The sequence below is a fragment of the Artemia franciscana genome, chromosome 2 (assembly GCF_032884065.1).
Source record: "Artemia franciscana chromosome 2, ASM3288406v1, whole genome shotgun sequence".
NCBI lineage: Eukaryota > Metazoa > Arthropoda > Branchiopoda > Anostraca > Artemiidae > Artemia > Artemia franciscana.
This window is the reverse complement of record NC_088864.1, coordinates 67,289,419-67,316,858: the sequence shown is the minus strand read 5'-3', so window position 1 is coordinate 67,316,858 and position 27,440 is coordinate 67,289,419. Positions and strand designations below refer to the sequence as shown.

The following is a 27,440-nucleotide window of genomic DNA, read 5'->3' as shown; positions in this document are numbered from 1 at the left end:
GGAAGTTGGGGGGGGGGTAATTCTGAAAGATTAGAAAAAATGAGGTATTTTTAACTTACAAACAGGTGATTGGATCTCAATGAAATTTGATATTTAGAAGGATAACATGTCTCAAAGCTCTTATTTTAAACCTTTTTTTTAGTCTTGCTGATTCATGGACATCCCAGTATTATTTTGACTACTTGGTCTATGCATTAAATTCCCCTATAGTTTGTTGCAAAATTATCAGAAGAGCTGTTCCATAATCTTATCAAGTATGTTTTTTGATGTTCCCTTGTTACCAAATTATTTGTCATATCATAACAAAATTAATTTGTTTTTCATTTTGTTTGTTATGTTTCAATAAGAAAAATTTAGCTTGAAATTATTTCAAGTTCTGAGCAAAATCCTTACAAGTAATAAGCTAAAGCCTTAAAGTTTTTTCTAATGCATACGCTTTTTTAAGAAGAAATAGTTTTAAATCGCCTTTGGATAGGTTGGTTGTAATCCTCAGTAACTCTAAAAAGGTTAGCTTAGTTGGGTGCTTCACTTTTTTTCTGCTAGGGCATTGTTTTAGAGTTTGGACATATTCCTTTACAAGCCCTGGGGTAAAATTTCAGTGTAAGGACTTCTTTGTGCCTAGGAAAGTAGCTAGTTAAGTTTGCTGAATCCAATTATCAGAAACAAATTTAGTTTCTAAAATGCAATCTTGAATTTTATTCCCAAACTAGGCTACTTTGTATACCCTTTTCTTATTTTCAGGGCTTGAAGATTGCATTAATGATAGAACTGTACTTAGGTCTATCTTAGGTTAATTTTGACCATTCAAGAAGTTTAGGAACTTCTTTGTACCTTTGAACATAGCCTAATTGAGTTTTGTGAATCCAATTATCAGAAATAAATCCTGTTTCTAAAATGTAATCTTGAATATTTTTCCCCCTACTGTTTATATCTTTTCTTATCAGGCTACTGTTTATATCCTTTTCTTATTCCCAGGGCTTGAAGGTTGCATTAATGAGATTTATTATTCCTATATCAAACTAAAAAAAGAAAAACATCATGCAAGATTTATATTACCATATCAAACAGGCTTGGCATCTAAACCACACTATATTTTCAGTTGGAGAAAATTCTACTTTAGCTGCTTTTGATTATCTTGGAAAGAGGTTAGATTAGGAAAATGAAACTTTCAGGGATATGTCTACAGGCTAAAGTATGTCCCAGAAAGGTATTGCAAAGTACCTATCTCAACTCCATCTCCCTATAGAGGGTCCTAAAATTTGCCTACATGACATGTCTATATCTTTTGAAACTTTGAAAAAACAACATATTACCATAATTTTCAGTTTTTTTTTCTCTGGCCTTAGTTCTTAAATTACAATTCCTGTTATTGATTAGAACTTTAAGTTGTAACACGGTGTTTTTAAACTTGAGAAACAATATTTTATGCCACCTTCTATAAGATAAATATATAGCTGATATTCTTTAATCTCAGTTAATTTTGTTTTGATTAATTTCATTAATGTCACTTGCTTTCTGTTAAAGATATATCTATTTTTTTAATCAAGCTTCTTCTTTTGTAAAAATTGGGAAGGAATGCCTTGCCCTTTAATTCATAGATTTGGTCAAAACTCTCTGAAGTATCTTATATCAAAATACATTAAAGTTTTGCATTTGCTTTGCTAAAAAATTGTCTTAAACAGTACCAAGTTTAGAGAGTTATGGTAACATTCTTTTTTCTCATCAGTATATTTTGTTTTTAAAGTTCCATCTATTTTAAAGCATTTAGAGAGATTTTAAGCCAACCATAAGCATATTGCTATCACAAATGAGCTGGTAGAAAAGAAATAGAACATAGAACATATAATTCTTCTTTTTTTATTATTTCAAGACTAGAATATCACAAAGCTAAGCATTAATATTGCTGGTTGTATCTTGAGTAAATACAATCCCTGATGGAGTTTTGTTGATACCTGTCTTAAAATTAATTTGTCTAAATAAAATATATATTGTTTATAGGAGAGTAGAGAAAATGGCAGCAAGGCATCCTGGCAACTATGACTTGATTTTTTTAAACATATATATATATATATATATATATATATATATATATATATATATATATATATATATATATATATATATATACAGTAAAATTTTGTGATTTGTTTTTCTTTGTGAGTGTTATAATTATGTGATGTCAAGTATTTTAAAGTTAATCTTCATTGTTTTGTTTTAATTGCCATGACCCTAGGGCTTTAGTGTAATAAAACCTACTTATGTCTATCCATTTTCTTTAAACAGACAGTATTTCTATGTGTCCTAGCTTCAACAAATTTATATGAAATTTTGAGACCAGGGATTACAAAGTAGGTCAAAAACTCATAAATAGAACTCTGGTATGACTAATTAATTTGTAAGAAATGCATATCAATTTAAAGATTAAAAAACAATCTTGTAGAAAACAGACAAGACAAATGAATAAATAAAAGTATCCCTTTACAAACATTTAATGAAGTGTCACAAACATAGGTTACCTTTAAGATTGAAATGAACAAAGCTTCAATTATGAATTTGTTTTCTTTAAACAGACTGAAGGGGCAAACCTCCAAGCTTTGACAATTCAATCTCAATTTTGGGCTCTTTTCTTTTCAATAGGAACTTTCTTTGTTTTTTTTCTATCCAACTAATAACAGTAGAAACACAATCAGGTACAAGTGACCATCCACTTAGTCTATGTACCCAGGGGAAAAATCATGCAGCTCTATACTATAAATTGGTAAATTTTTTGTTGTTCATATTTTTGACTTACAAATAAAGTGAACATTCCACTTGATGCTTTTTTATGTTCTTTATGAATATAATAATTGCTTCTATTGCAAATTTAAGCAGTTTTTAGCTTTTGAAAATGACCAAATATTTTAGTTTTTTGGCATAAAAAGAATTAACACATTGGTCTCAAACTTTAAAACATTGGGTTCAAACTTACTGTTTCATCATAAATCCATTTTTTTAAATGTCATATAATCCAAAAGCACTGATTATCCACAATTAAGTTGATAAATAAATTTTACAATATTATACTGTTTTCTTCTTTCTTGGTGTTGAATTTTCAACTAAAGTATGCATATTTGCTTGTTTTTGACAAAATAATTTACTATGTTTTGTCAGTTCCAAAATTATTTAGGTTAGGTTAAAAAGTATTTAAATTTGAATTTACAATAGAAGCAATTATTATATTTGGAAAGAGCATAAAAAGGTGTTGGTGGCATGTTCACTTTAGTTGTATGTGAAAAATATAAAGAAGAAAAAATTACCCCCAACCTGTCTAATGTGCAAATATATCGCCCAAATTACATATTTCCAGGGTACTGTGCCACCTGTTACTTTTTTTCCAGTTCTTTTTTTTTCACAGTTGCTTCAATTGACAGGAACTAGGGTCAAGGGATTGATTGGAAGAAAAAGGCATTGTTTTAGAGTTTGGACATATTCCTTTACGAGCCATGGGGAAAAATTTCAGTGTAGGGACTTCTTTGTGCCTAGGAAATTAGCTAGTTGAGTTTGCTGAATCCAATTATCAGAAACAAATTTAGTTTCTATAATGCTTATATTTAGTTTCGTAAATGCAATATTGAATTTTATTCCAAGGCTAGGCTACTATGTATACCCTTTTCTTATTTTCAGGGCTTAAAGATTGTATTAATGATAGAATTGTACTTAGGCCTATCTTAGGTTAATCCTGACCAAATATTTTTTCTTAATTTTGAGTTTCTGTTCATGTTCACATTTGCTTTGATTCTCAAAATGCAATTTCTACAGATCAATGTATATGGAGAACATACACACACACACACATATATATATTCATATATAAATATATAAATATATATATATATATATATATATATATATATATATATATATATATATATATTATATATATATATATATATATATATATATATATATATATATATATATATATATATATATATATATATATATATATATATATATATATATATATATATATATATATATATATATATATATATATATATATTCTCAAGAGGTTCTATGCTCAACCTTTATCCATTTTCATATTAAACCATAAACCTATATGAAAATTTATGAGTGTTTTGTCTAATCATTCAGAAGTCTAGTTTAAGAACAAATGCTGTATAATATTGGTTAATAGTCTAGCTTTATTTTACATTTGAATCTGGCATAAAATTGACTGAAGTTATGGCACAACAAGGAAAGAGGCTCATTGCTCTTACCTAGTAAGAGATTCAGTGTGTTTCAAACAAATAAAATTGCATTCATTATCCTGCTTTGACTTATTATAAATATCCTGTTTTTGCATCAGATTCAGAGTATTTATTTCACAGCTACCAGTGTTATTTTAAATCCCGACCAGATCTGGTGACATTAGGGGGGATATGGGAGGGGGAAACCTAAAATCTTGGAAAACACTTAGAGTGGAGGGATTGGGATGAAACTTGGTGGGAAAAATAAGCACAAGTCCTAGATACATGATTGAAATAATCAGAACGGATCCTCTCTCTTTGGGGTGGCTGGGGGGGGTAATTCTGAAAAATTAAAAAAATGAGGTATTTTTAACTTACAAATGGGCAATTGGATCTCAATGAAATTTGATATTTAGAAGGATATGGTGTCTTAGAGCTCTTATTTTAAATCCCAACCAGATTTGGTGACATTGGGGGGGGGGGGGGAGTTGGGAGGGGGAAACCTAAAACTTGGAAAAAACTTTGAGTGGAGGGATCAGGATGAAACTTGGTGAGAATATGAAGCACGAGTCCTAGATACATGATTGACATACTGGAACGCATCCGCTCATTTTGGGGAAGTTGGGGGGGGGGGGGTAATTCTGAAAGATTAGAAAAAATGAGGTATTTTTAACTTACAAACAGGTGATTGGATCTCAATGAAATTTGATATTTAGAAGGATAACATGTCTCAAAGCTCTTATTTTAAACCTTTTTTTTAGTCTTGCTGATTCATGGACATCCCAGTATTATTTTGACTACTTGGTCTATGCATTAAATTCCCCTATAGTTTGTTGCAAAATTATCAGAAGAGCTGTTCCATAATCTTATCAAGTATGTTTTTTGATGTTCCCTTGTTACCAAATTATTTGTCATATCATAACAAAATTAATTTGTTTTTCATTTTGTTTGTTATGTTTCAATAAGAAAAATTTAGCTTGAAATTATTTCAAGTTCTGAGCAAAATCCTTACAAGTAATAAGCTAAAGCCTTAAAGTTTTTTCTAATGCATACGCTTTTTTAAGAAGAAATAGTTTTAAATCGCCTTTGGATAGGTTGGTTGTAATCCTCAGTAACTCTAAAAAGGTTAGCTTAGTTGGGTGCTTCACTTTTTTTCTGCTAGGGCATTGTTTTAGAGTTTGGACATATTCCTTTACAAGCCCTGGGGTAAAATTTCAGTGTAAGGACTTCTTTGTGCCTAGGAAAGTAGCTAGTTAAGTTTGCTGAATCCAATTATCAGAAACAAATTTAGTTTCTAAAATGCAATCTTGAATTTTATTCCCAAACTAGGCTACTTTGTATACCCTTTTCTTATTTTCAGGGCTTGAAGATTGCATTAATGATAGAACTGTACTTAGGTCTATCTTAGGTTAATTTTGACCATTCAAGAAGTTTAGGAACTTCTTTGTACCTTTGAACATAGCCTAATTGAGTTTTGTGAATCCAATTATCAGAAATAAATCCTGTTTCTAAAATGTAATCTTGAATATTTTTCCCCCTACTGTTTATATCTTTTCTTATCAGGCTACTGTTTATATCCTTTTCTTATTCCCAGGGCTTGAAGGTTGCATTAATGAGATTTATTATTCCTATATCAAACTAAAAAAAGAAAAACATCATGCAAGATTTATATTACCATATCAAACAGGCTTGGCATCTAAACCACACTATATTTTCAGTTGGAGAAAATTCTACTTTAGCTGCTTTTGATTATCTTGGAAAGAGGTTAGATTAGGAAAATGAAACTTTCAGGGATATGTCTACAGGCTAAAGTATGTCCCAGAAAGGTATTGCAAAGTACCTATCTCAACTCCATCTCCCTATAGAGGGTCCTAAAATTTGCCTACATGACATGTCTATATCTTTTGAAACTTTGAAAAAACAACATATTACCATAATTTTCAGTTTTTTTTTCTCTGGCCTTAGTTCTTAAATTACAATTCCTGTTATTGATTAGAACTTTAAGTTGTAACACGGTGTTTTTCAAACTTGAGAAACAATATTTTATGCCACCTTCTATAAGATAAATATATAGCTGATATTCTTTAATCTCAGTTAATTTTGTTTTGATTAATTTCATTAATGTCACTTGCTTTCTGTTAAAGATATATCTATTTTATTAATCAAGCTTCTTCTTTTGTAAAAATTGGGAAGGAATGCCTTGCCCTTTAATTCATAGATTTGGTCAAAACTCTCTGAAGTATCTTATATCAAAATACATTAAAGTTTTGCATTTGCTTTGCTAAAAAATTGTCTTAAACAGTACCAAGTTTAGAGAGTTATGGTAACATTCTTTTTTCTCATCAGTATATTTTGTTTTTAAAGTTCCATCTATTTTAAAGCATTTAGAGAGATTTTAAGCCAACCATAAGCATATTGCTATCACAAATGAGCTGGTAGAAAAGAAATAGAACATAGAACATATAATTCTTCTTTTTTTATTATTTCAAGACTAGAATATCACAAAGCTAAGCATTAATATTGCTGGTTGTATCTTGAGTAAATACAATCCCTGATGGAGTTTTGTTGATACCTGTCTTAAAATTAATTTGTCTAAATAAAATATATATTGTTTATAGGAGAGTAGAGAAAATGGCAGCAAGGCATCCTGGCAACTATGACTTGATTTTTTTAAACATATATATATATATATATATATATATATATATATATATATATATATATATATATATATATATATATATATATACAGTAAAATTTTGTGATTTGTTTTTCTTTGTGAGTGTTATAATTATGTGATGTCAAGTATTTTAAAGTTAATCTTCATTGTTTTGTTTTAATTGCCATGACCCTAGGGCTTTAGTGTAATAAAACCTACTTATGTCTATCCATTTTCTTTAAACAGACAGTATTTCTATGTGTCCTAGCTTCAACAAATTTATATGAAATTTTGAGACCAGGGATTACAAAGTAGGTCAAAAACTCATAAATAGAACTCTGGTATGACTAATTAATTTGTAAGAAATGCATATCAATTTAAAGATTAAAAAACAATCTTGTAGAAAACAGACAAGACAAATGAATAAATAAAAGTATCCCTTTACAAACATTTAATGAAGTGTCACAAACATAGGTTACCTTTAAGATTGAAATGAACAAAGCTTCAATTATGAATTTGTTTTCTTTAAACAGACTGAAGGGGCAAACCTCCAAGCTTTGACAATTCAATCTCAATTTTGGGCTCTTTTCTTTTCAATAGGAACTTTCTTTGTTTTTTTTCTATCCAACTAATAACAGTAGAAACACAATCAGGTACAAGTGACCATCCACTTAGTCTATGTACCCAGGGGAAAAATCATGCAGCTCTATACTATAAATTGGTAAATTTTTTGTTGTTCATATTTTTGACTTACAAATAAAGTGAACATTCCACTTGATGCTTTTTTATGTTCTTTATGAATATAATAATTGCTTCTATTGCAAATTTAAGCAGTTTTTAGCTTTTGAAAATGACCAAATATTTTAGTTTTTTGGCATAAAAAGAATTAACACATTGGTCTCAAACTTTAAAACATTGGGTTCAAACTTACTGTTTCATCATAAATCCATTTTTTTAAATGTCATATAATCCAAAAGCACTGATTATCCACAATTAAGTTGATAAATAAATTTTACAATATTATACTGTTTTCTTCTTTCTTGGTGTTGAATTTTCAACTAAAGTATGCATATTTGCTTGTTTTTGACAAAATAATTTACTATGTTTTGTCAGTTCCAAAATTATTTAGGTTAGGTTAAAAAGTATTTAAATTTGAATTTACAATAGAAGCAATTATTATATTTGGAAAGAGCATAAAAAGGTGTTGGTGGCATGTTCACTTTAGTTGTATGTGAAAAATATAAAGAAGAAAAAATTACCCCCAACCTGTCTAATGTGCAAATATATCGCCCAAATTACATATTTCCAGGGTACTGTGCCACCTGTTACTTTTTTTCCAGTTCTTTTTTTTTCACAGTTGCTTCAATTGACAGGAACTAGGGTCAAGGGATTGATTGGAAGAATCAATGGAAAATATGTAATTTCAGCAATATATTTCTATATTAGGAAGGTTGAGTGTAAAGTAAAGTAGGGCTACATGTAGAATGTATTAGCTATAATTATTATGTAAATTATAAAGAATCCTTTTTTACAATAATTTCTTCAATAGGCCTACAGGTCCTTCTTTTGGCTTAGAACACATCAAACATTGTATACTTAGAAATTCTAGTTAATTGCAATAAGCTATATATACTTAAGCACAAGATATTTAACAATGACTTCTCTAGTGCTTAGCTATGACCCCTCAGTAATATGGATAAGAAATGAGTAACAGACAAAATGAAATTTAAATGGCAATCAGGAACTGGAAACAGGCTAAAGGAGGCAAAAAAGATAGATGGTGATTTTTTACTGGAATAAACACTTCCCTGGGTAAAATTCTAGTCAATTGACTTCTTGCTATCTCAGAAAGGGTTTAGGTTAGGAAAATGAAACTTTCAGGGATAAATCTACAGGCTAAAGTATGTCCTGGGAAGGTATTTTAAAGTACCCACCTCCACTCCTTCTCCCTCTAGAGGGCCCTGAAATTTGCCTAAATGACAGGTCTATGCCTATTGAAATTTTGGCAAAACAACATTTTACCTTAATTTTTCAGTTACCAGTTGCTTTTTCTCTGCCTTTAGTTCTGAAAATGCAATTCCTGTTATCTGAGTAGAATTTTGAGCCATACCAATGTTTTTTTTCAAAATTTAGGAAATATATTTGCATATCTTTAAAACCTTATAAAACAAAATTGAGCAAATTTATGATGCTGAAAACAATTTTGTTGTGCTTCAATTAAGCAGAAGATCTATTTTGCAACCGTTTCACTTTTATAAAACACATATTTTCAAAGGTCATCAAAGGTCAAGGCCCTCTAGAGGGAGAAGGAGCAGAGGTAGTTGCTTCAAAATACCTTCCCGGGACATACTTTAGTCTGTAAATTTATCCCTGAAAGTTTCATTTTCCTTACCTAAACCCTTTCTGAGATAGCAAGAAGTCAAATAACTAGAATTTTACCCTTCCCCGGCTAGTTTAAGACTTTTAACTGATTAGCCTACTGAAATTTTCTTATCCTATGTAATTAAAATATTTTTCCTCTTTCAGCAGAGCATTACAACTATCTGTCACAATGAAAAACATCCAGGGTAACCTGAATGGAATGACTATAAAAAGACAAATGGAAACCACAATATAGAATCTTGAAATTATACATCTGGCCACACAAATTGAATCAGGCTACCCAATCGCCAATTCTTCCAGATTTGAATACGGATCCATGTTTGAACTTTTCAAATATTTCACCCTCAAAAATATTTTCGGCACTAATTACGTGCTTACCCTATGCATATAGACGCTTCTTTACGTGTGAACACTTTTCTTTGGAACCTTTAAGGATTTCGCTATAGGATTTTTATAAAATCCTATGCGTGTAAACTTGGCATAAGAGTATTAAGGTGGATCTTTCAAGTAATGTTTAGGGTATGTTGAACTAAATCTTAACGTATCATGAGTTTGTAAATAGTGAAAAGGGTGTACCAGCAATATCTCAATTAGTCTGTGATTATTCAGTTGAAATTTTAAGATATGATGAGGCTATTTTGAGCGAGCCAAAAGCTACTACAGCATGAAGCTACTGCTACTACTGCCACTGACAATACTACTACTGCTAAGATAACTTAAACTAGTAAGGTTAACTTTTTATGGGAATATTTAAGGGGAACTTCAAATAATTCAAAACAAATTATATGCATGCGGCTTTTCAAAAGGGCATATAAGCAATATGTTTGCGTCGTTTGGCACAAAGCTCTTCAAAAACGTGAGGCTGACAACATAGAAAATGCTTCGTCAAGCTCATTGAAAACTTCTTGGACGTTGAATTGTTTGAGTTCCGGGCTGACCATTAAACAGCTCAGAATAATAACTGGACTATTCTCACAGCTCTTACCTTGCTTGTGGATCATCATAGCCCCCTGAAAATGTCACAGTGAGCAGGGTTAGACAGCAGCATTTGGCCAAACCTAATAAGGTCACCCAAACGGAGTTCCAAACTTTGGACTTCAAGGGTTGCTAGGGCATCGTGGTGGGAAATATCTCTATTACTCAGGGAAATATCAATCCTGCTTGCCTGTTTTTGGACTAACTAATATAGGTGGTTTTTAACACTGACGGGCCCAGACGGTACAAGCGTATCCAAGTACGGGACGTAGCTAGCACACGCATGCCCGAAGAAGACTGTAGGTGTTGCACCCAAAGTGACACATTTTTAAAGGGGTTTGCAGAGATGTGTTAACTTTACCGCTCGCACTATTAATATGGGTAGTAAAGGTTCAATCATGTGAGAAAATGACACCTAGTATTTTTACCTCCCTCACAACAGGGAAAGGAAATTCAAAGGGGACGTAGTCTCTCTTTAGCGGGTTCAGTCTAAGTATTTTTGATTTAACAGAGTTAATAGTCAATTTCATATCGTAGCACCGTAAACTTAATAGATAGAAAGGGATTCCTGGGAGTTGCTTGGTGCGGACAATGCCATCAATAAATTAGGCGAGTAAGAGCGACGAATCGTCGATATATTTTTATTTATCATTATGTTCTACCAGCAAGTAATTGATGATGCCAAGAAACGTTATTCCTGCCAGTTTCGTACCTTGCAGGGTACAAAAGGTTATTTTACTCCACTCTGAAACACAGTCCTCTTTGCGTAAAGCAAATGCTTTTTGCTGTTTTTCAGACAGAAAATAAATCACAATGGCTAGCGTTTCGCGCTTAGTACCCACTCGTTTCAGGTTTTGGCAGGCCACTAGGTATGATAGGAGATCAAAAGTTTTGCGAAATTAAATGGCTGCAAGATTGACAAAACAGCCTTGCTTTTCAAGCCACATCAGGATCTTATCATACATTCTGACTAGGTTTATAGGCTCTCCATTCGCAAGTTATACTGAAGTAAATGAAAAACTCAAATTGTTTTAACACTTAAAGCCTCCTTCCCATCGCTTTAATTAAGCTCAATTGTAATACAAATAGTTCAATTTTAATCCAAATCCGACCGGCGGCTCTCCCACTATACTCGATTGCACAGAAGGGCGGACGGACAGACGGATATCGAAAACCTATCTTGATGGATTTTTTCCACCATCCGAATAGGGGATGATGCCTGGATGATAATATGCTATTCTTTCCTTTTTTGGGATCCAATGAGCCAACATGGCTACCTAAGACGTCGCAAAATCTGTCCGTCCGTCTGTTTGCTCTGTCTGTCTGTCCGTCTGTGCAATCGAGTATAGCGGAAGAACCACCGGTCGAATTTGTATAAAAAATTGAACCATAGGTGCCAAGGATCATGAGACACATCAAGTTGAAAGATAATAACCCTAGCTCAAACAGAACAAGGAGGGGGCTTTAGCTGCTAAAGAAAATTTTTTCGTTTAGTTCAGAGTAACTTGCAACTGGAGGGATGGATCTGAATGAAAATTGAACTAAAGAGGCCTAGGACCATGACGCGTATCAAGTTTTAGGATGAAGACCCTAGCTCAAATATAACAAGGGGAAGTGGATTTTAATTGCTGAAAAAGTTTTAGTTTTCTGTTTAATTTAGTGTAACTTGCGAATGGAGCAACGGATCCGAATGAAATCTTGGCCAAATATGCCTAAGATCAGTGCTCATATCAAGTTCTGGTATCGCAAACCCTATCTCAAATAGGGCGAAGGAGAGGGGGTTTCAAGTTTTAAGAAAGTTTAGTTTTCCTTTAATTTTTTTAGGGCATATAACTTATCAATGGAATGACAAATCTGAAGTCAGATTTGTCTGAATACGTGAATTTGCCAAAATGGATTTGACAAAATACCACTGCATTGGATCAGCAAGAATTCCCCAGACTTGTTTATTGCAGACAACATTTAGATGAGTAAAGATTCATAGCTTCAGTAGTTTTACCAATAAGGTCCTGAAGATGATGAAATGGTAGAAATCTGGTTAAGTTGACAAGATGACAAAGCTTAAACACTAATGTCAGAAACATAAGCCCAAATTGACTACAGTATGTAACATTTATTGGAAAACAAGGGATGTTAGCTCACTGTCGATCAGTGAACTATGAAATAATTTCAGTTTTTTATTATATAACTTTTAAACAAAATTAAACGAAATGACAATTATGCTATAATTTTTTCGTCATAAGCAAATACCTTATTTCACATCCAAAAATAGGACATGGATCTATATCTGAGTTTACTCTAAATCCAAAGGTGATGTTTTCTTGTGCATTACTAAAGCACACGCGCAAAAAATTTTCGTGTCAAACGTAGAGTATTTGAAAAATATGTATATAATCAGTATCTTAAGTAATAAGTATTTCGTCATCTTACTTAAGTATCAAGTAGTAAATACACCCTATAGTTTCTGCTTAAGTACAAGTACAAGTAATGGAAGATTTACTTAAGTAGTTCAAGTTCAATTTATTAATATAATACGCATAACAAATAAAATACACTGGGTCACCACGGAGAGACAGAGCTCGTAATTGTGGTGACCCCATCAATAATTACAACACAAATAATATTAGTTGAAGATCCAATACCTAAGTCCACGGCCCACCACACAAAGCAGAATGACAAAATAATTACCACAATAACAAAACAATCAGAAAAACGTGCACGGAGAATGACAGAAAAAAAGGAAAAAAAAGAAAAAAAATTGAAAAAAAAATCCATAGAGAAAGAAAAAAGGTTAACGGTGAAAAGTTTCTAGGAAAAAATTTAAAATTTCATTTCTTATTATATTAAATGATTATATTAGTATTATATTATATTAATTATTATATTAGTATCATCATATACAGTATGAAATTTACTTAAGTACAAGTACAAGTAATGGAAAATTTACTTAAGTAGTTCAAGTTCAAGTTCAATTTATTAATATAATACGCATAACAAATAAAATACACTGGGTCACCACGGAGAGACAGAGCTCGTGATTGTGGTGACCCTTTCAATAATTACAACATAAATTTCATTTCATTTAAAATTTCATTTCTTATTATATTAAATGATTTAGTATCATCATATACAGTATGAAATTTTCTCCATGCGATTGTTCCTAAGATATTGTTGATAAAATTTTTTGACAACCTGTATGCAAATAGTGTGTTTTGATTTAGTTAAACTTCATTCTTAGCATTCCCTGAAAATTTCAGTTTAATACCCATAGCCTTAGAAGTAGTCGCAGGAGAAGCAGTAGTAACACTAGTAGCAGTAGATGTAGTAGTAGCAGCAGCGTGTACACATTGCCTTTTGGTCAATCATCCCCCTCATCATTCCCTGGAAGTTCCAACTTAATACCCTCAGCAGTTCCTGATATACACCTTTTTAACAACCTGTATGAATATAGTGTGTTTTGATCTAATTCAAAACTCTCCTCAACACTCCTTAAAGGCTATACCTTAATATCCTTAGTCTTATTGGACATCAAGGGTCAAATATATCCTCCTGCTCACTAACAAATAGTATATGTACACAATGGGAGAATTGCATAGCTTACAGTCCATTCCCAACGGGTAGTAAGGGGGTGTTATCCCCAGAGGCATATTTACTGTACCTTTCAACCATGTTGAGCAAAATGGCTCTCTGAAAATTTATAACTGATGTCTAGGGGGGAATAAGGGGTGTGGTAACGCTTGCCCTTGAATCACTTATGACTTTCAATGATGGCACTAGGACTTTTAAGTTCCAATTAAATTAGCCCTTTCGAAAGTTTGCATGACAACTCCTCCCATATGAAGTGCCTTGGTAAAAAAAAAAATACGGGACAGACTTGGCTCTTTGCTTAGGCAGTGCTGTTGCGATGCCTGTGATACGAAAAAGACACCAGAAAATGTAGTTTTTGTGAAAAATTCCATTTTAGTTCGTGCTAATAAGCCAAATTTTCGAAAAAATCTCGCAGTGGCTTTGCAAAAAGGTTTGAAACAGGTCTCAGCGATGCCCCAGTGACCCACTATATCGACGAAAAGAAGGAAATTGTGGTGAAACATAGACTAAAGTATGATTCTCTTCAACTTTTAAGATAAAGGGCTGATTCCCCGTCGTCAATGGCTTTTGGACACGAAAATGTCAGTGATATACTGTATATTAGGACCTATGACAGTTTCCAAAGGTTTTAATCTTTTTTTTTAATGCCCACACATTCGGTTTCGTCATTGCTTTTTAATTTTAAGTTTGATTAGGGAAGTACTTACTACTCTTGAAGGAGCGTCAAATGAAAATTCTTTGAAGTTCAAAATTTAATTTTGGTGTCATGTTTTTTATTCTCGATTACCACGGGTTTGTGCTACAGAATGGAAAGACAGCTTTTGGGCATATTAAACACATTAATTCTAGAGTTTACCGTGGCTTGTTACTGTCGTTAGCAGTCTTTTATGATTTAAAATGGACATTCAGTTATAAGTGTTAAGAATGACTATCAATTTAGCCAAATGTAAGGGTTTTCTAATTAATCTGAAAATGTATCATTCTTTGATAAATTCTTTCTAGATAAATAAATTTTATCCAGGTAGATAGGTTCTATCTATCTAAATTTTTCTTTCTTTGGTATGGCTCTGGGTTCACTTTTCTGGTTTTAACAGCCCCATAGTGGGTTACTTTTAGTATTATTGTATGTGTTATTTTGTGTTTGTTTAACAAGTGTGTTTAATCAACTAGTATGTACAAAAGTTTTACAAAAAAAGTAATAAAATCTAATCCCCAAAAATAGGGACGTACCTTGAATTTTTCTTTCTGGGGCGGGGGGGGGGGAGGGGTTATAAATTCTTCCTATTATTTAAACAGACGAATTCTAGTCAAATAATGGAATGCAGAAGAAGAAATTTCAAAACTAGTGTCAATGAAGAGTTTTTGGGAATGATATAGGCAGCCCAAGTATTTTAGAAACATTTAAAAGTAGTTTTCAGAATTAGCCAAAATGTCACAATTTCTTAATTTATCCGAGAATACATTTTCGGTTAAGATAGAAAGTAGCTTTAGTAAGAATTTGTCATTTTTTCCAATAAGTTTTTCCATGTCACTTATAGAAAATAGAGTTGCGCCGTAGCTTTTACCATAGACGTGCTCTGACGAAACATAGCTAAGGTTTCTTTTTATTTACCCCTTTCTGCTACTTCATGATTGGGATATAACTTCATTCATCTCATTGGATCTAAGCTTTTTTGTGAGGGGGTAAAGGTAAAGGTATAGAATACGGCATTAGACTTTACCGTCCCTACCAGCGGTGATGATCTCCGTTTCTTGGCCCTTCAGCCAGGAAGTGCAATGGAGGGAATTTTGCGAGGGGGGGGGGAATTTAAGCTTTCCTGGTTGACCTGACTCAAGACTCCTACAGCAACATGTGTGACGTAGAAAGAGTCGAATGGACACACTTTCGAGACATAGATTACCTTTCTATAGTTCCGTTCTAAGCTAAACACATATTTCTGTATAAAAAAAAAGTATATTTCAACAGTAAAAGTATTCTTAGACACTGTTGGTTTATTATCTGTTTATTACATTTCATTTTGGAAAGGCAAATAGCTGAGCTACTAGAGGTAAAATTATACAATTTCACCAATAAAACAATAAGAGAAGTGAGCGTGAAAATTTAAGATAAAAAACCGAAAAACAATCGGGGACGTGTGTTGTAGGGCTGTATGGAATTTTCAGAACCGTTTTCAAAAACTTTCGTCCTTGTAGCTCTAACGGTTGCAAAAAGCTTATCATATTAAAAATGGACCTTGTGGGGATCTTTGAAAGTCAAACTTCTTTTCATTCTTTGAAAGTTGGTTCAAGTTATATCAACCTAGAAAAGAGGACCACCAACCTCTAATTTAGTCTACCACGGTTTTACACGAGAACAAATGACATTTTCGAGGTACGCCAAAGTTAGTTCAGTTTAACTTCATTGATAAATCGTAGATTCAAACTAAAGAAAAACTCGTATAAAGGACAAAAAGGAAAAAGAATCTTAATCGACATTGCTATAAACAACCAGTAATTTATTCTATGGCCAAAAAATTAAACAAGAATTGATAAATTTTTTTTTAATATTTACTATCTATTGTTATTTTTATAGTTCAAGTTTTTTAATGTTTGGTTTTATGGTGTGTGTTTGTTGCTGTGTTTGTGCTGTTGCACAGGTGATGTCTTTTTTCACTATATAATAGTTAAAGCTTGGGAAACCACACAATTAACAAAAACGGAGAAATGCGTCGTATCTCTTCGGTACTTCCTCTATTGTACATTTCCATTAAGAATCTTCCATCTTCGCTAGCAAAATGTGGTATACGATGCATTTAGAGGTGAGACAACGTAAGTTTCCACGGGCGTCTCTTCCGAGAGTTTTCTCTATTATTTTACGTTTCAGAGGAGAATATGTTTTAGCCCGCTAATGGTGGCTGTTTACCGGCTCATGTATTTGAATAATCTTCCTTGTGTTTGTTAAATTTTATTACAATTTTCCTTCAAAAACTATCATAGAATCACTATTGTGAATAATTATAGATATTAATTAGTCTTATTTTACTACATATGTCTATTATTATAAGCAGGGTCGTATCCAGGATTATTTTTTCGGGGGGTGTTTTACACAAAGATTTGGTTTTGGAGGGTGGAGGTTTACACACACAAAAAACTAAAAAGAAACACATTAAAAGTTTGTTTATATCCACTTTTGTTACGTTTTTACGAGTCAGACAAACATTTCGGGGGGGGGGGGTCAAACCCCTACAGCCCCGTTCTAGATACGTCCTTGATTATAAGGAATTTTAAATAAAATTAATTATTATTTAGATAACTTCTTATTATATTCTAAATTATTTGACGATTAAAAATTAATATAAATAGATTCCTTTGTCATGTATCTCTTAAAGTAACAGACCTATAATATTTCATTGCAAATCAGCAATATTTTGTCCAAATAAAGTAAACTTAATTTATATTAATTTAATTAGGAAATGAATCTACTGAAACAACGTTTTAATTTATTTCTTTACTACATTATCACAAAAAAGTGAGATTAATAAATGATACCCATGAGAAAATGATACAAGATATATCGTTTTAGGTATTGGACTCGGACTTTTGACTGTTATTTTAATACAGACTAATGTATACAGACTAGACTGTTAAACTAATGTTAGGACACCTGGGCTGTCAAGGTAAAGGTAGTATCCAAGGGGGAGGGTGATCGCAGGTTTGCCCCCTCCCCTCCAGAATATTTGTCTGAATCGTAAACACATAGTAAAAATGCATATAGACAAAATTTTGATGGATTTTAGGGCTTTTTTGTGCCTCCACGTTTTCTTATATATATATATATATATATAAATATATATATATATATATATATATATATATATGTATATCTTTTTTAATTGTTTCAGAGAAAAAAAATGCTGCAAGTCAACCTTCATGACTGTCACCCATTGAGCAAATTATATCATAGTAAATAGCAAAATATTGGATTAGATATACTCTAGCAAAAACTCTGAACATAATGGGGTGGAGAATGAGGGTACGTCGTTACTTGTTCCGCACCTAGGAATCTCAATTCATAGCTTTTGATAATCTTAAATCGATTGGCTGTCTCAGAATATTCCATTGATAGCAACTTGGTCCTCATTAGGGCAAAATCAGAGTTCGGTGGCACAAAACGGCAGCAAACGCCACTTTCCCGTGGCCAAATCTTTTTGGTCAGTTTAAAAGGACTCTAAAACTCTTAATATATATTCAAATGAGCCCTCGTCCGATCTAATAGCACTATCGGTCAACATGATTACCCCAGGGGAAAAAGCACATCCGTTATCTTTCTTCAGGTTAAAAATAAAGAAAACACATTTCAGTAAACGGGAGCTTGAAACCTTCAAATTAGGGCTCCATAATATGCCGAATCTAATTGTGTAACCTTCATTTAGATCACTTCCCTTTTCGAGGGGTGTTTTACCCTTTTTTCGAAAACCAGGCAGATTTTCTTAGGCTCCTTGCGGTTGCTGGGTAACATTAAACTTATAGGATCAGCATAAGAATCAGCCAAATCTTTTGATGTATTAGTTGTTATCAAAATCTCTTTTTAGAGCTTTGGTTACTATTGGCCCAAGTTGCTCCTTATTTACAGTTCGTTAACAAGAACTGTTTTATTCTACGCCATATATTCTACATGTATCCTGAAATATAGGTAGAACAATCAAGACTCCCTTCTTGTCATTTGTTTTAATTTCTTTGTGGCTGCTTAAATTTAAATGTTGAGAGAATTTCCCGTACTGGGGAAAGATTTTCCGCAAAAGAAATTTCCGGGGAAAGAGGAATATTCTGGATCCCTATCAAATACACCCCGAAAACTGTCATCTAAACTCTTTTAAAAGAGTGAAAAACTCAAATTCAAAAGCTTAATATTTTTATTGCTTAAATTTCAACAGTACAAGTTAGGATAAAGCAACATACATTTACCCTGCAACAAACCAAACAATTCACACAATTCACACGAGTACTTCTCTTTATAAATTACACTTTCTTATATAGACCTAAGAGTGTTTTCTGTAGTTTGTTTTTTTTTTGTAAAATTTGTGTTTTGTATTTTTGTGGAAAAAAAGATTAAAAAAAAATTCGGATTATTTACTGAACCCAAAAATGCAATCAATGTTTTTTTTTTTTTCAAACTTAAAGTGATTACGAAAAAACATTAGGCGTAAAAACAAAGAAAAATAATTCAACTTTAAAGGAGCATATAAAACTAGGGTGGAACTTTTTTGAAGCCATAAACTTTTATATTTCACGTGTTTAATCGAAAACACGAATAGGCTAAAATTTATCCATAATACCTTCATTACGCTGAAGATGATTATAATGTTTGAGTCATTTCAGAAACAATTATCTTTCAACTGCAATTTTTGTCTGTTGAATTTATTTGTTTTTTTTTCAATCGTATGTTTTTTCATATTTATCCGCATATTTTTCATTTTCATATCCTAAAAATTATTGTGCATAAACAATGCGTGATAGAAACGTTCCAACTCCATGTTTACCGAACATTTCCTGAAACAGTTCGGAAAAATACAATCGCTAGAATCCTCCGTTTTGCAAAGAATGCAATAACCAACCCTTGGAAAGCAAGTATTTACCCCAAACGTCATCCTTATTTAGATTACGACCGCCTCGAGCTGTTTATCAGCCCATCCCTATTTTGTCCCCCATTTCCCCATTACTTCCGGATATAAAAAACTTTTATCCCCTTCATAACAGAAAAGAATGAATAAAATATCCCACTAGTTTCTCCCTTTTTTTTATCAACGGATGGTGCTTCCCAGGTTCTTGCACTAATTTGATTGTTCTGCCCCCCCCCCGCCCACTCTTTTTTAGTGTTCCTTTTAATTTTTATATATATTAATATTTCGTTCTCTTTTTTGTTTTATTCACTTATGTTGTTTCCCCCCCCCCCATTTTACCAGTTTTAATCTTTTTATTCCCTTTACGCAGTTAAATTATTGACACTTTTTAGTGTCCCTTTGAGTTTATTTATATATATTTTTATATCTCGTTCTTTTTTTGTATCTATTCGCTTATTTTGCCCCCCCCCTTTTTGAATGTTCCTTTTATTTTATTTTCGGATTTGATTTGTTTAAGTTTAGTTTTACTAGTTTTTATCTTTTTAACTTTTAATTGACTTTTTGTAGCTAAATTATTGACTCACAAATGATTATTCATTATGACTTTTCTTTTTCGTTGTTGTTTTTGTATTTTTGCCAGTTTTCGTGTAATCATATGATTTGTCGACTTCTAAGTCCGATTTCGGTCCTTTGTCGGCTTGTCATAGTGATTTTGTTTAAATAAATAATTTATTTATCTTATCTAACTTCCCTAGATGCTTCTTTTTTTTTAATTTAAAACAACCAGATTTCAAGAGAAGAATGATTATAGACATTATGTGCCAAAAGTGTTCGTGATAGAAATGCTCTGATTGCAAGCTGAAATCCTCAGTAAAAATGGGTAATATACGCATAAAACATTTTTTGGAAGAATTTGATGGTGTATTTATTTGGAGCAGTTTTATTTGGTCATAATCATATTGTACCAAATGTAAATTCTTTGCCCAAACCACTTGCTTTCATTGCTATATTAAAGGCGTTTAAACTTATTTCAATTCAAATTTACTGGTCAATTTCAAAGCTACAAGAGTCACTGTCTAACATTAAAATAAAAATATTAAAATTGACAGCAAAACCTTTAAAAATCGTTAATTTTACAGTAATATTAAATTGCTTCAATTCTAGTGAAAAGTATACTAACAAATGTTTCCATTCTACATTCGTTTTGACTGACGGTTTCGCTAAATTAAAAGCCAAAATTGAAAACATGTCCAAACACGAATATCAGATTAACACACAATTACCATAATCTATAAGTAGAACCAATAAGTGCAAAGACACGATTTGTATCAACACTTTGTGAATTCTTTTTTCGGTCAACTGACAAACCCGTTTAGTTTGTCAAAATAAGAATGCAACATGGTTAACGCTTTGCAACCCAAAATTACACACAATTACCATAATCTATACTGAGAAGCACTAACACTAGGAAACAAGGACGGCTTTAAATGGAATATTGTGCCCATTCAACAAAAAGGCCACTTGGGTCACATACTTGTGCATAGAACAAAGAACTAACAGAATGAATCAACTGTTGTACGAAGGAATAAAGTTGAGCACCAAGATCAATTTTTTTTGCCGAAGGAGCAAGCAGTGGAGCAAGAGGAGCAAGCATGGGAGCAAGAGGATGAAGAAGAGGAGCAAGAGGAGCAAGCAATGGAGCAAGAGGAGCAAGCAGTGGAGCAAGAGGAACAAGCATGGGGACAAGAGGAGCAAGCAATGGAGCAAGAGGAGCAAGCAGTGGAGCAAGAGGAACAAGCATGGGGACAAGAGGAGCAAGCAATGGAGCAAGAGGATGAAGAAGTGGAGCAAGAGGAGCAAGCAATGGAGCAAGAGGAGCAAGCATGGGGGCAAGAGGAGCAACCAATGGAGCAAGAGGAGCAAGTAATGGAGCAAGAGGAGCAAGTAGTGGAGCAAGATGAGCAAGCATGGGAGCAAGAGGATGAAGAAGTGGAGCAAGAGAAGCAAGCAGTACAGCAAGAGGAGCAAGGGTTTAAATTTTAAATTTTAAAAAGTTTTAAAACTTATTCTTGAAATTACTTCAAGAGCAATTTTAGGCAATGGTAAGTCATTACACGATGCTCATATATGTGACTTATCTACAGCTTCTAATAACAGTAGCATTTCTCACTTTAAACATTTGTCGAGTTCTTAAATTATATATCTAAAGGGAAAAAAAAAATACCATAATACATGCTTAATCTCTTTCCCAGTATCTCAGTGGATCCATCGTAGCCCACTCTGTCTCATGAAAGTTCCAGAAAAGTTCTGGGATCACTGAAAAGGAGTCACAATTTTAACATAGGATAAATTTGTGAAAAATCTCTAGTCGTAGCAGCCCTTCCCAACTTTTACATCCTTGTTGAACCCATACAAAAAATGGGTCATCAAAGAGAACTATAAACAACGCCCCTTTCTTTCGTTTTGTTAGTATCTAGTAGCTACCTTTTTCTTATAGAACCTTCAGGGATCTTCTATGGATTATTTGTTGAAAAACATTGGAGACTCAATAAACGGAATGTTCATAGAATTCTAAAAAGCGAAATGTTTATCAAGAATTTCAATACGAATTCATGATTTAACTGTAGAATCTCCAATTGAAGGAATTCAATACAGAATTAGCTCCAAGAAAGATATGATGGTAGGGCGGAGATAGAAATTGATATATAATGCTTAGGACCATCTTTAAGATTTTCCTTTCATGGGCGGCTTTGGAACTGGCATAGTCATCAGAATCAGAATCTAAGATTGAAGGAGAGGAGCTAGATGCACATGCACATCCAGTTGAAGACAGTCTTAATGACAGTGAAAGTGACTGAATGTTCTGCTTTTATGTTCCTGTGCTTAGTTAATCAAAGTCATCTCACTTTTTCCGTACTATTTCTTAGTATCTCACATGATTTCATTGTAGCCCACTCCTCCAAATGGAGATTTCACAACCCGCGGATAACTGATTTCTACCATCTCTAATTATAATTTAACTTTCTCTCGTTATTTTCACTTGATCCAAATGGTGTTCAAACTTCATAATAAATTCTTTCTGGATTTTTTTTTTTTTTTTAAAGATACAACAATTGAAATACATAGTACAGCACTTGCAATGAATCAGAATCAATCATTCTAATGTTTCATCAACACATAGGAATCTTGCATTACTTAACAAAGTTTTAGAAACTACACAAATATATTTGCTTATGCACAAAATAGAATATATTCAAAATGACAGGTCTTCGCTGTCATAAGTAAATATAATAATTTTTTACCATTCACTAATTATAAAATAACAAGGTGCTTATTTCTTATACCCACTACACTCCAGAAGTGAAGTTACTTTAATCCTACGGAAATATACCCAAGTATGAAGAAAATAAAATACTTTAGTAACAAAATTATTGAAACCACAACAAATAATTATGGAAATCAGAACCCCGGAACACATGATATTAAAAGGTTTCTAACCCAACCTAACCAAAATACCAACTAAAATATCTAATTAAAATACACCTACAATGTAGTGTATATACACTCTTACGCTAAGCTGAGAAAAACTACAGAAAGAAACTGTTCCTGCCAGGCCAAGAACTTCAGTGTGGCGGGTATAAGAGATGAGTACCAATAACATAAATATCGATTTGCCCCTCTTAATTCTAGTCTCATTATAATTTAAACTCAGAGAAAACGATAGGCTTGGAAAATTTAATTGCATAATGAGATTTTCATTAAAAGGGAGAATTCAAAAATTACAATTATGGGATTTGGTCAATACATGTAACTATTAATTATCAATTACTAAAAATAAAGTATCAAATAAAGCTTAATTTCAGTTAATTATAATCACATTACAATTTAAATTTTGTTGGAATTTATTCCGTGATCAAAATATTCTTCATCTTGGATTAACATCAAAAGACAAAAATCTAAACCTGACAATTAAGTAAATAAGCTATTTACTAGTTACAAAGTGACGAATAGATTTTAATTTGCTTGTTTGAATCCTAGTCTCATAGTTACTTATGTATTAAATGTTTCAATTGTACCATTCTTCAACCTGCATTTACACCAATATTTAGGACAATAGTTTAAAATGAACTATACTGCTGATTTCAAAATCAATTATGTTTGTAATATTAGTACAAAATCTGAAGCGCTATTCTTTGTTAACTCGACAAATAGTAATAAAAAAAATGAAGAAAAAATGAAACATTTAGTAAAAGTACGAAAGAAAGACTAGGAAAAAGTTTTGGCACAACATGTTTTAAATATCTAACCACTTCTACTATAAACTCGGACAAAAACGATATACACAACTATTAAGTTGTTTTCAAATTGTAGGCACAGGCCCATGTACAGGGGATGTTGGGGAGGGGGTGAATAGGGACGATGCAAAATCGGAATATAAGATTATCACCTTCCAATTGCTGCGTTACAATTGCATTACTAATTGTTACCGATTAACAAAAGTATAAAAAAAACACTATAGCATGTTCGGGTGAAACATAGATTGAGTTTAGATTTTGAAAAACATATTTTTTGAAACATATTTTTCTGTGAAATACCTGTCTAATACCCCGCATGCACAAGTATACCCCGCATGTCTAAATGCACCAAGTTAACAAGATTGAAGCTACTTTTTAGAAAAGAAACTCTAAAGAAGAAAAGAAGTAAAAACTGTAAAGAAGGTTCTTACTATCCTCAATTGTACACCTTGAGTCAGAATAGTTTTATTACAGGTTTTTTTTTTCTGAGGGTATGGGGGGGGGGGGGGCGTGGAAGCATGACCCAATGTTATTTTTACCTCCCAATCGTTGCGTTACAATTACGTTATTATTTATTACCAATTAACAAAAGCATAAAAAATAACCTCCATAACACGTTCTGGTGAAACGGAGTTTGGCCGTTATAGCAAGTGGTGATAAGAAGAATAAAGCGCAGAGGTGAAACTAAAAATAAAGAAATTTCGGAGCGAGTTCAAACCACCCATATGAATTACCTTGTTTTTTCTTTATTTATTTAACTGATTATATTACATTATTACTTATCGTTGATAATAAATAAAAATAGAGCTAGTGACGAGATTAAATCACTAGTAGGAGAAGAAGCGGAATGTTTTCGTGAAATCAAGAAAACTCCATTTTTTTAGTTCTGTTTTGCTATTCATTCTGGAAAAAGGAAAAGAATTAAGCTCAACTGAGATGCTTAATTCAACTTCCCTTACCAATTGTTACAATCTAAACTATGCAAAAATAAACAACTTTAAAATAAAATATATACCATTAAATGATAAACAGACCGACATATTTAATATTATTAAAGATTTTAGGATTTTAAATTGTCGGCGTTAAGAATTTCAAAAATGTTAGTCAAACTAACAATTTAAACTGTGATGTCTAAAGAACAAAGAAAAGGCTTTTAACCAGTCAAGTTGATTTTGAGAAAAACATAGAATATTAATAAAGACTGTAAGAGTGGATCTTAAAAATCTACAAAACAACTTTCAAACAAAAAAAAAAAAAACTCCAAAAAGAAATGGTTACAATAAAATTGATAGATAAAATGGAACGAGAGTAAATAAAAGCAAACACACTGAATACAGTACAAAGAAAAGTCACAATACATCAAAACAACAATAACAAAATTTATAAATATCTACTTTAATATTCAAAACTGAAATATCATGCGAAAGGCTATACTAAAGCGAACTTCTTGTGAAAGGGTTATATACGTAGGTGAAGTAAAAGCTTAAAATTTCAAATAAAAGATGGTACAATTTTATAATTCGAGACATAAATAAAAATAACGACTGTATAAATGTTTTCAATCTTTTTACTTCATGCTGGAATGAAGATAAAAAAAAATTAACATTTTAACAAAATTTGGAGCACAACAGATGTCTGACGGCCTCGGTAACGGATTATACATCAACTGGAAATTGGAATGTGGGGAAACTAAATTTACATCTTTAGTGTATTTTTCAATGACAAGTGATGGGAAAGGAAAAAACACAGTGCCCTTCTACATACATTTCAAATAAAATAATTTTATTTGGATACAGGTTTTTTTTTGCTAGTCCCTGCATAGAAGATATAGTGATTCTGATGGAAGGTTAATGGAAGAAATGAAGTCATACCACTTCATTTTTTGTGAAGTTAGAAGATAAAAGAAAAACTGATCCTGAAAAAGCGCAATAGATATATCTATGTACTAACATATTAGACAAAATGTACAACATCAACACGAAGCTAGAGTGGCTAAAAGCCAAATATGATGTTTTTGTGCAATATATTTGTTATACAAAGTGATGCAAAACGACAAAATACACGGTCTTTTTAACACGCTCAAAATAAAAGAACGTTTCTTGGAGGGAGATGTTTCTTGGAGGGAGAAGGCTTTCAATGAGTCAACGAAATGAAAAAAAAAGTGAATTTAAATGGCACATCAGTCCCTGCCACTTCATCTTAGACGATGTTAGTCACAAAAAAAAATTGCAGGGGAAACTTATAAGAGAGAGAACGTCATCCCTGCCATTTTTGGCAACTTATAGCCAAAATATATATATATATATATATATATATATATATATATATATATATATATATATATATATATATATATATATATATATATATATATATATATATATATATATATATATATATATATATATGTATAGCTCATTGTAAAAACCTATATTACACTGATTAACTCTTTAATTATCAAATGTTTAATTAAACATTGACTATTTGATTATGCTGCAGAAAAAAAATCATTGGCTGGAAAAGACATTTGATAACAATCAAAGAACTGGAAAGAACTAATGAAAAAAAAATAACAGAAACAAGCAGTCTAAACGGCCAGAAATGCAAAGTCTAAAACAGCCTTCTTTTCATTATATTATCTTATCATATATTATATATGATACTTATCATGTATATTATCATTATATTATATTATCGTAAAAATGGCATTTTTCATTATATTATCCTTAATGTACTAGTATCGTTATCTTAAGTGTAACTTAATATATTAATATTATTACCAATAAATAATATATTAATATATCCTTAATACCTTATTTCCTTATATTACCGAAGATGAGGCCTGGATGAAAGATAAAACCACTTTATCTAAAGGGGCCCAATAGCTATATCTGTGTGCTGAAAGATCATACAAAATATTAATATCAATAAAGTTAGAAGGTGCGAAAAATCAAATGTGAACAGTTTGTTAATAATTTTGTCGGTATGATATATGACGTAAAAAGACAAAATATAAGGTCTTCTCCAAAAAAATTAAAATACTGGAATAATTAATATCTCATTTAGGTTTACGTAAAAATATGGCATTTCGTGCCATATACTTGACTACAGCGGTGGGGTCTTTGCTGCTCGAAGAACCAAGGAGGGTTGTACTTCTAAATTGGACCGTGAAATATAACGATTGACCCCTTTTCTTCTTAAAAATAAACCATAAAACACATCTTTAATTAGATTTTCGAAGGCCAATAATTTGTAGGCGAAAATTTAAAACTGAAAACTAAAAAAAAATGTAAATGATGTTGTTTACAGATATATGTAAGTGATAGTTCCAATTAAATTTAAACCCAATAGAAAACAAATTACAAAAGTATTTCAACGATTAAAATAAAATAAGAAATTATAACTTTTAAAAGATGTTTTAAAGGAAGCACTAAAAAGCAGCGTTAAAATGACAGAAACAAGTACATAGCTACCTTTTACATAATACTGATTAGTTAAAAAATACTTTTCACGGGACTAATTATACATGAACTTCTTGGTCTTCAGGTTGAGTTAGCAGGCTTGAGTAGGCACTACGTTTCTTAACCAGCTGAGCAACATCTGAAGCCTTTGTTCGCACCCAAGCAACATTCATGTAGATAATGACGGCCACTAATGTTGTTAAAATAATGCAGAGAATCGCAATTACTCCACTGGCTGTCTCAGACCCAGC

At 32.0% G+C, this 27,440-nt stretch overlaps 2 protein-coding genes across 3 annotated transcripts in view; one reads left to right on the top strand and one right to left on the bottom strand.

Annotated features, from left to right (window-relative positions):
• Nucleotides 1-21,476, top strand: part of LOC136035512 (probable serine/threonine-protein kinase irlF) — a 26,269-nt gene extending 4,793 nt beyond the window's left edge. The window contains exon 3 of the mRNA XM_065717351.1: nucleotides 21,057-21,476. Within this exon, the coding sequence (XP_065573423.1) occupies nucleotides 21,057-21,476 (420 nt within the window). The remainder of the gene's footprint in view (nucleotides 1-21,056) is intronic.
• LOC136043991 (toll-like receptor 4) overlaps nucleotides 18,708-27,440 on the bottom strand; it is a 38,662-nt gene continuing 29,929 nt past the window's right edge. For both annotated transcript variants that reach the window (XM_065729080.1, XM_065729081.1), the window contains exon 6: nucleotides 18,708-27,440. In XM_065729080.1, coding sequence (XP_065585152.1) covers nucleotides 27,249-27,440 — 192 coding nt within the window. In that variant the 3' untranslated portion in view covers nucleotides 18,708-27,248.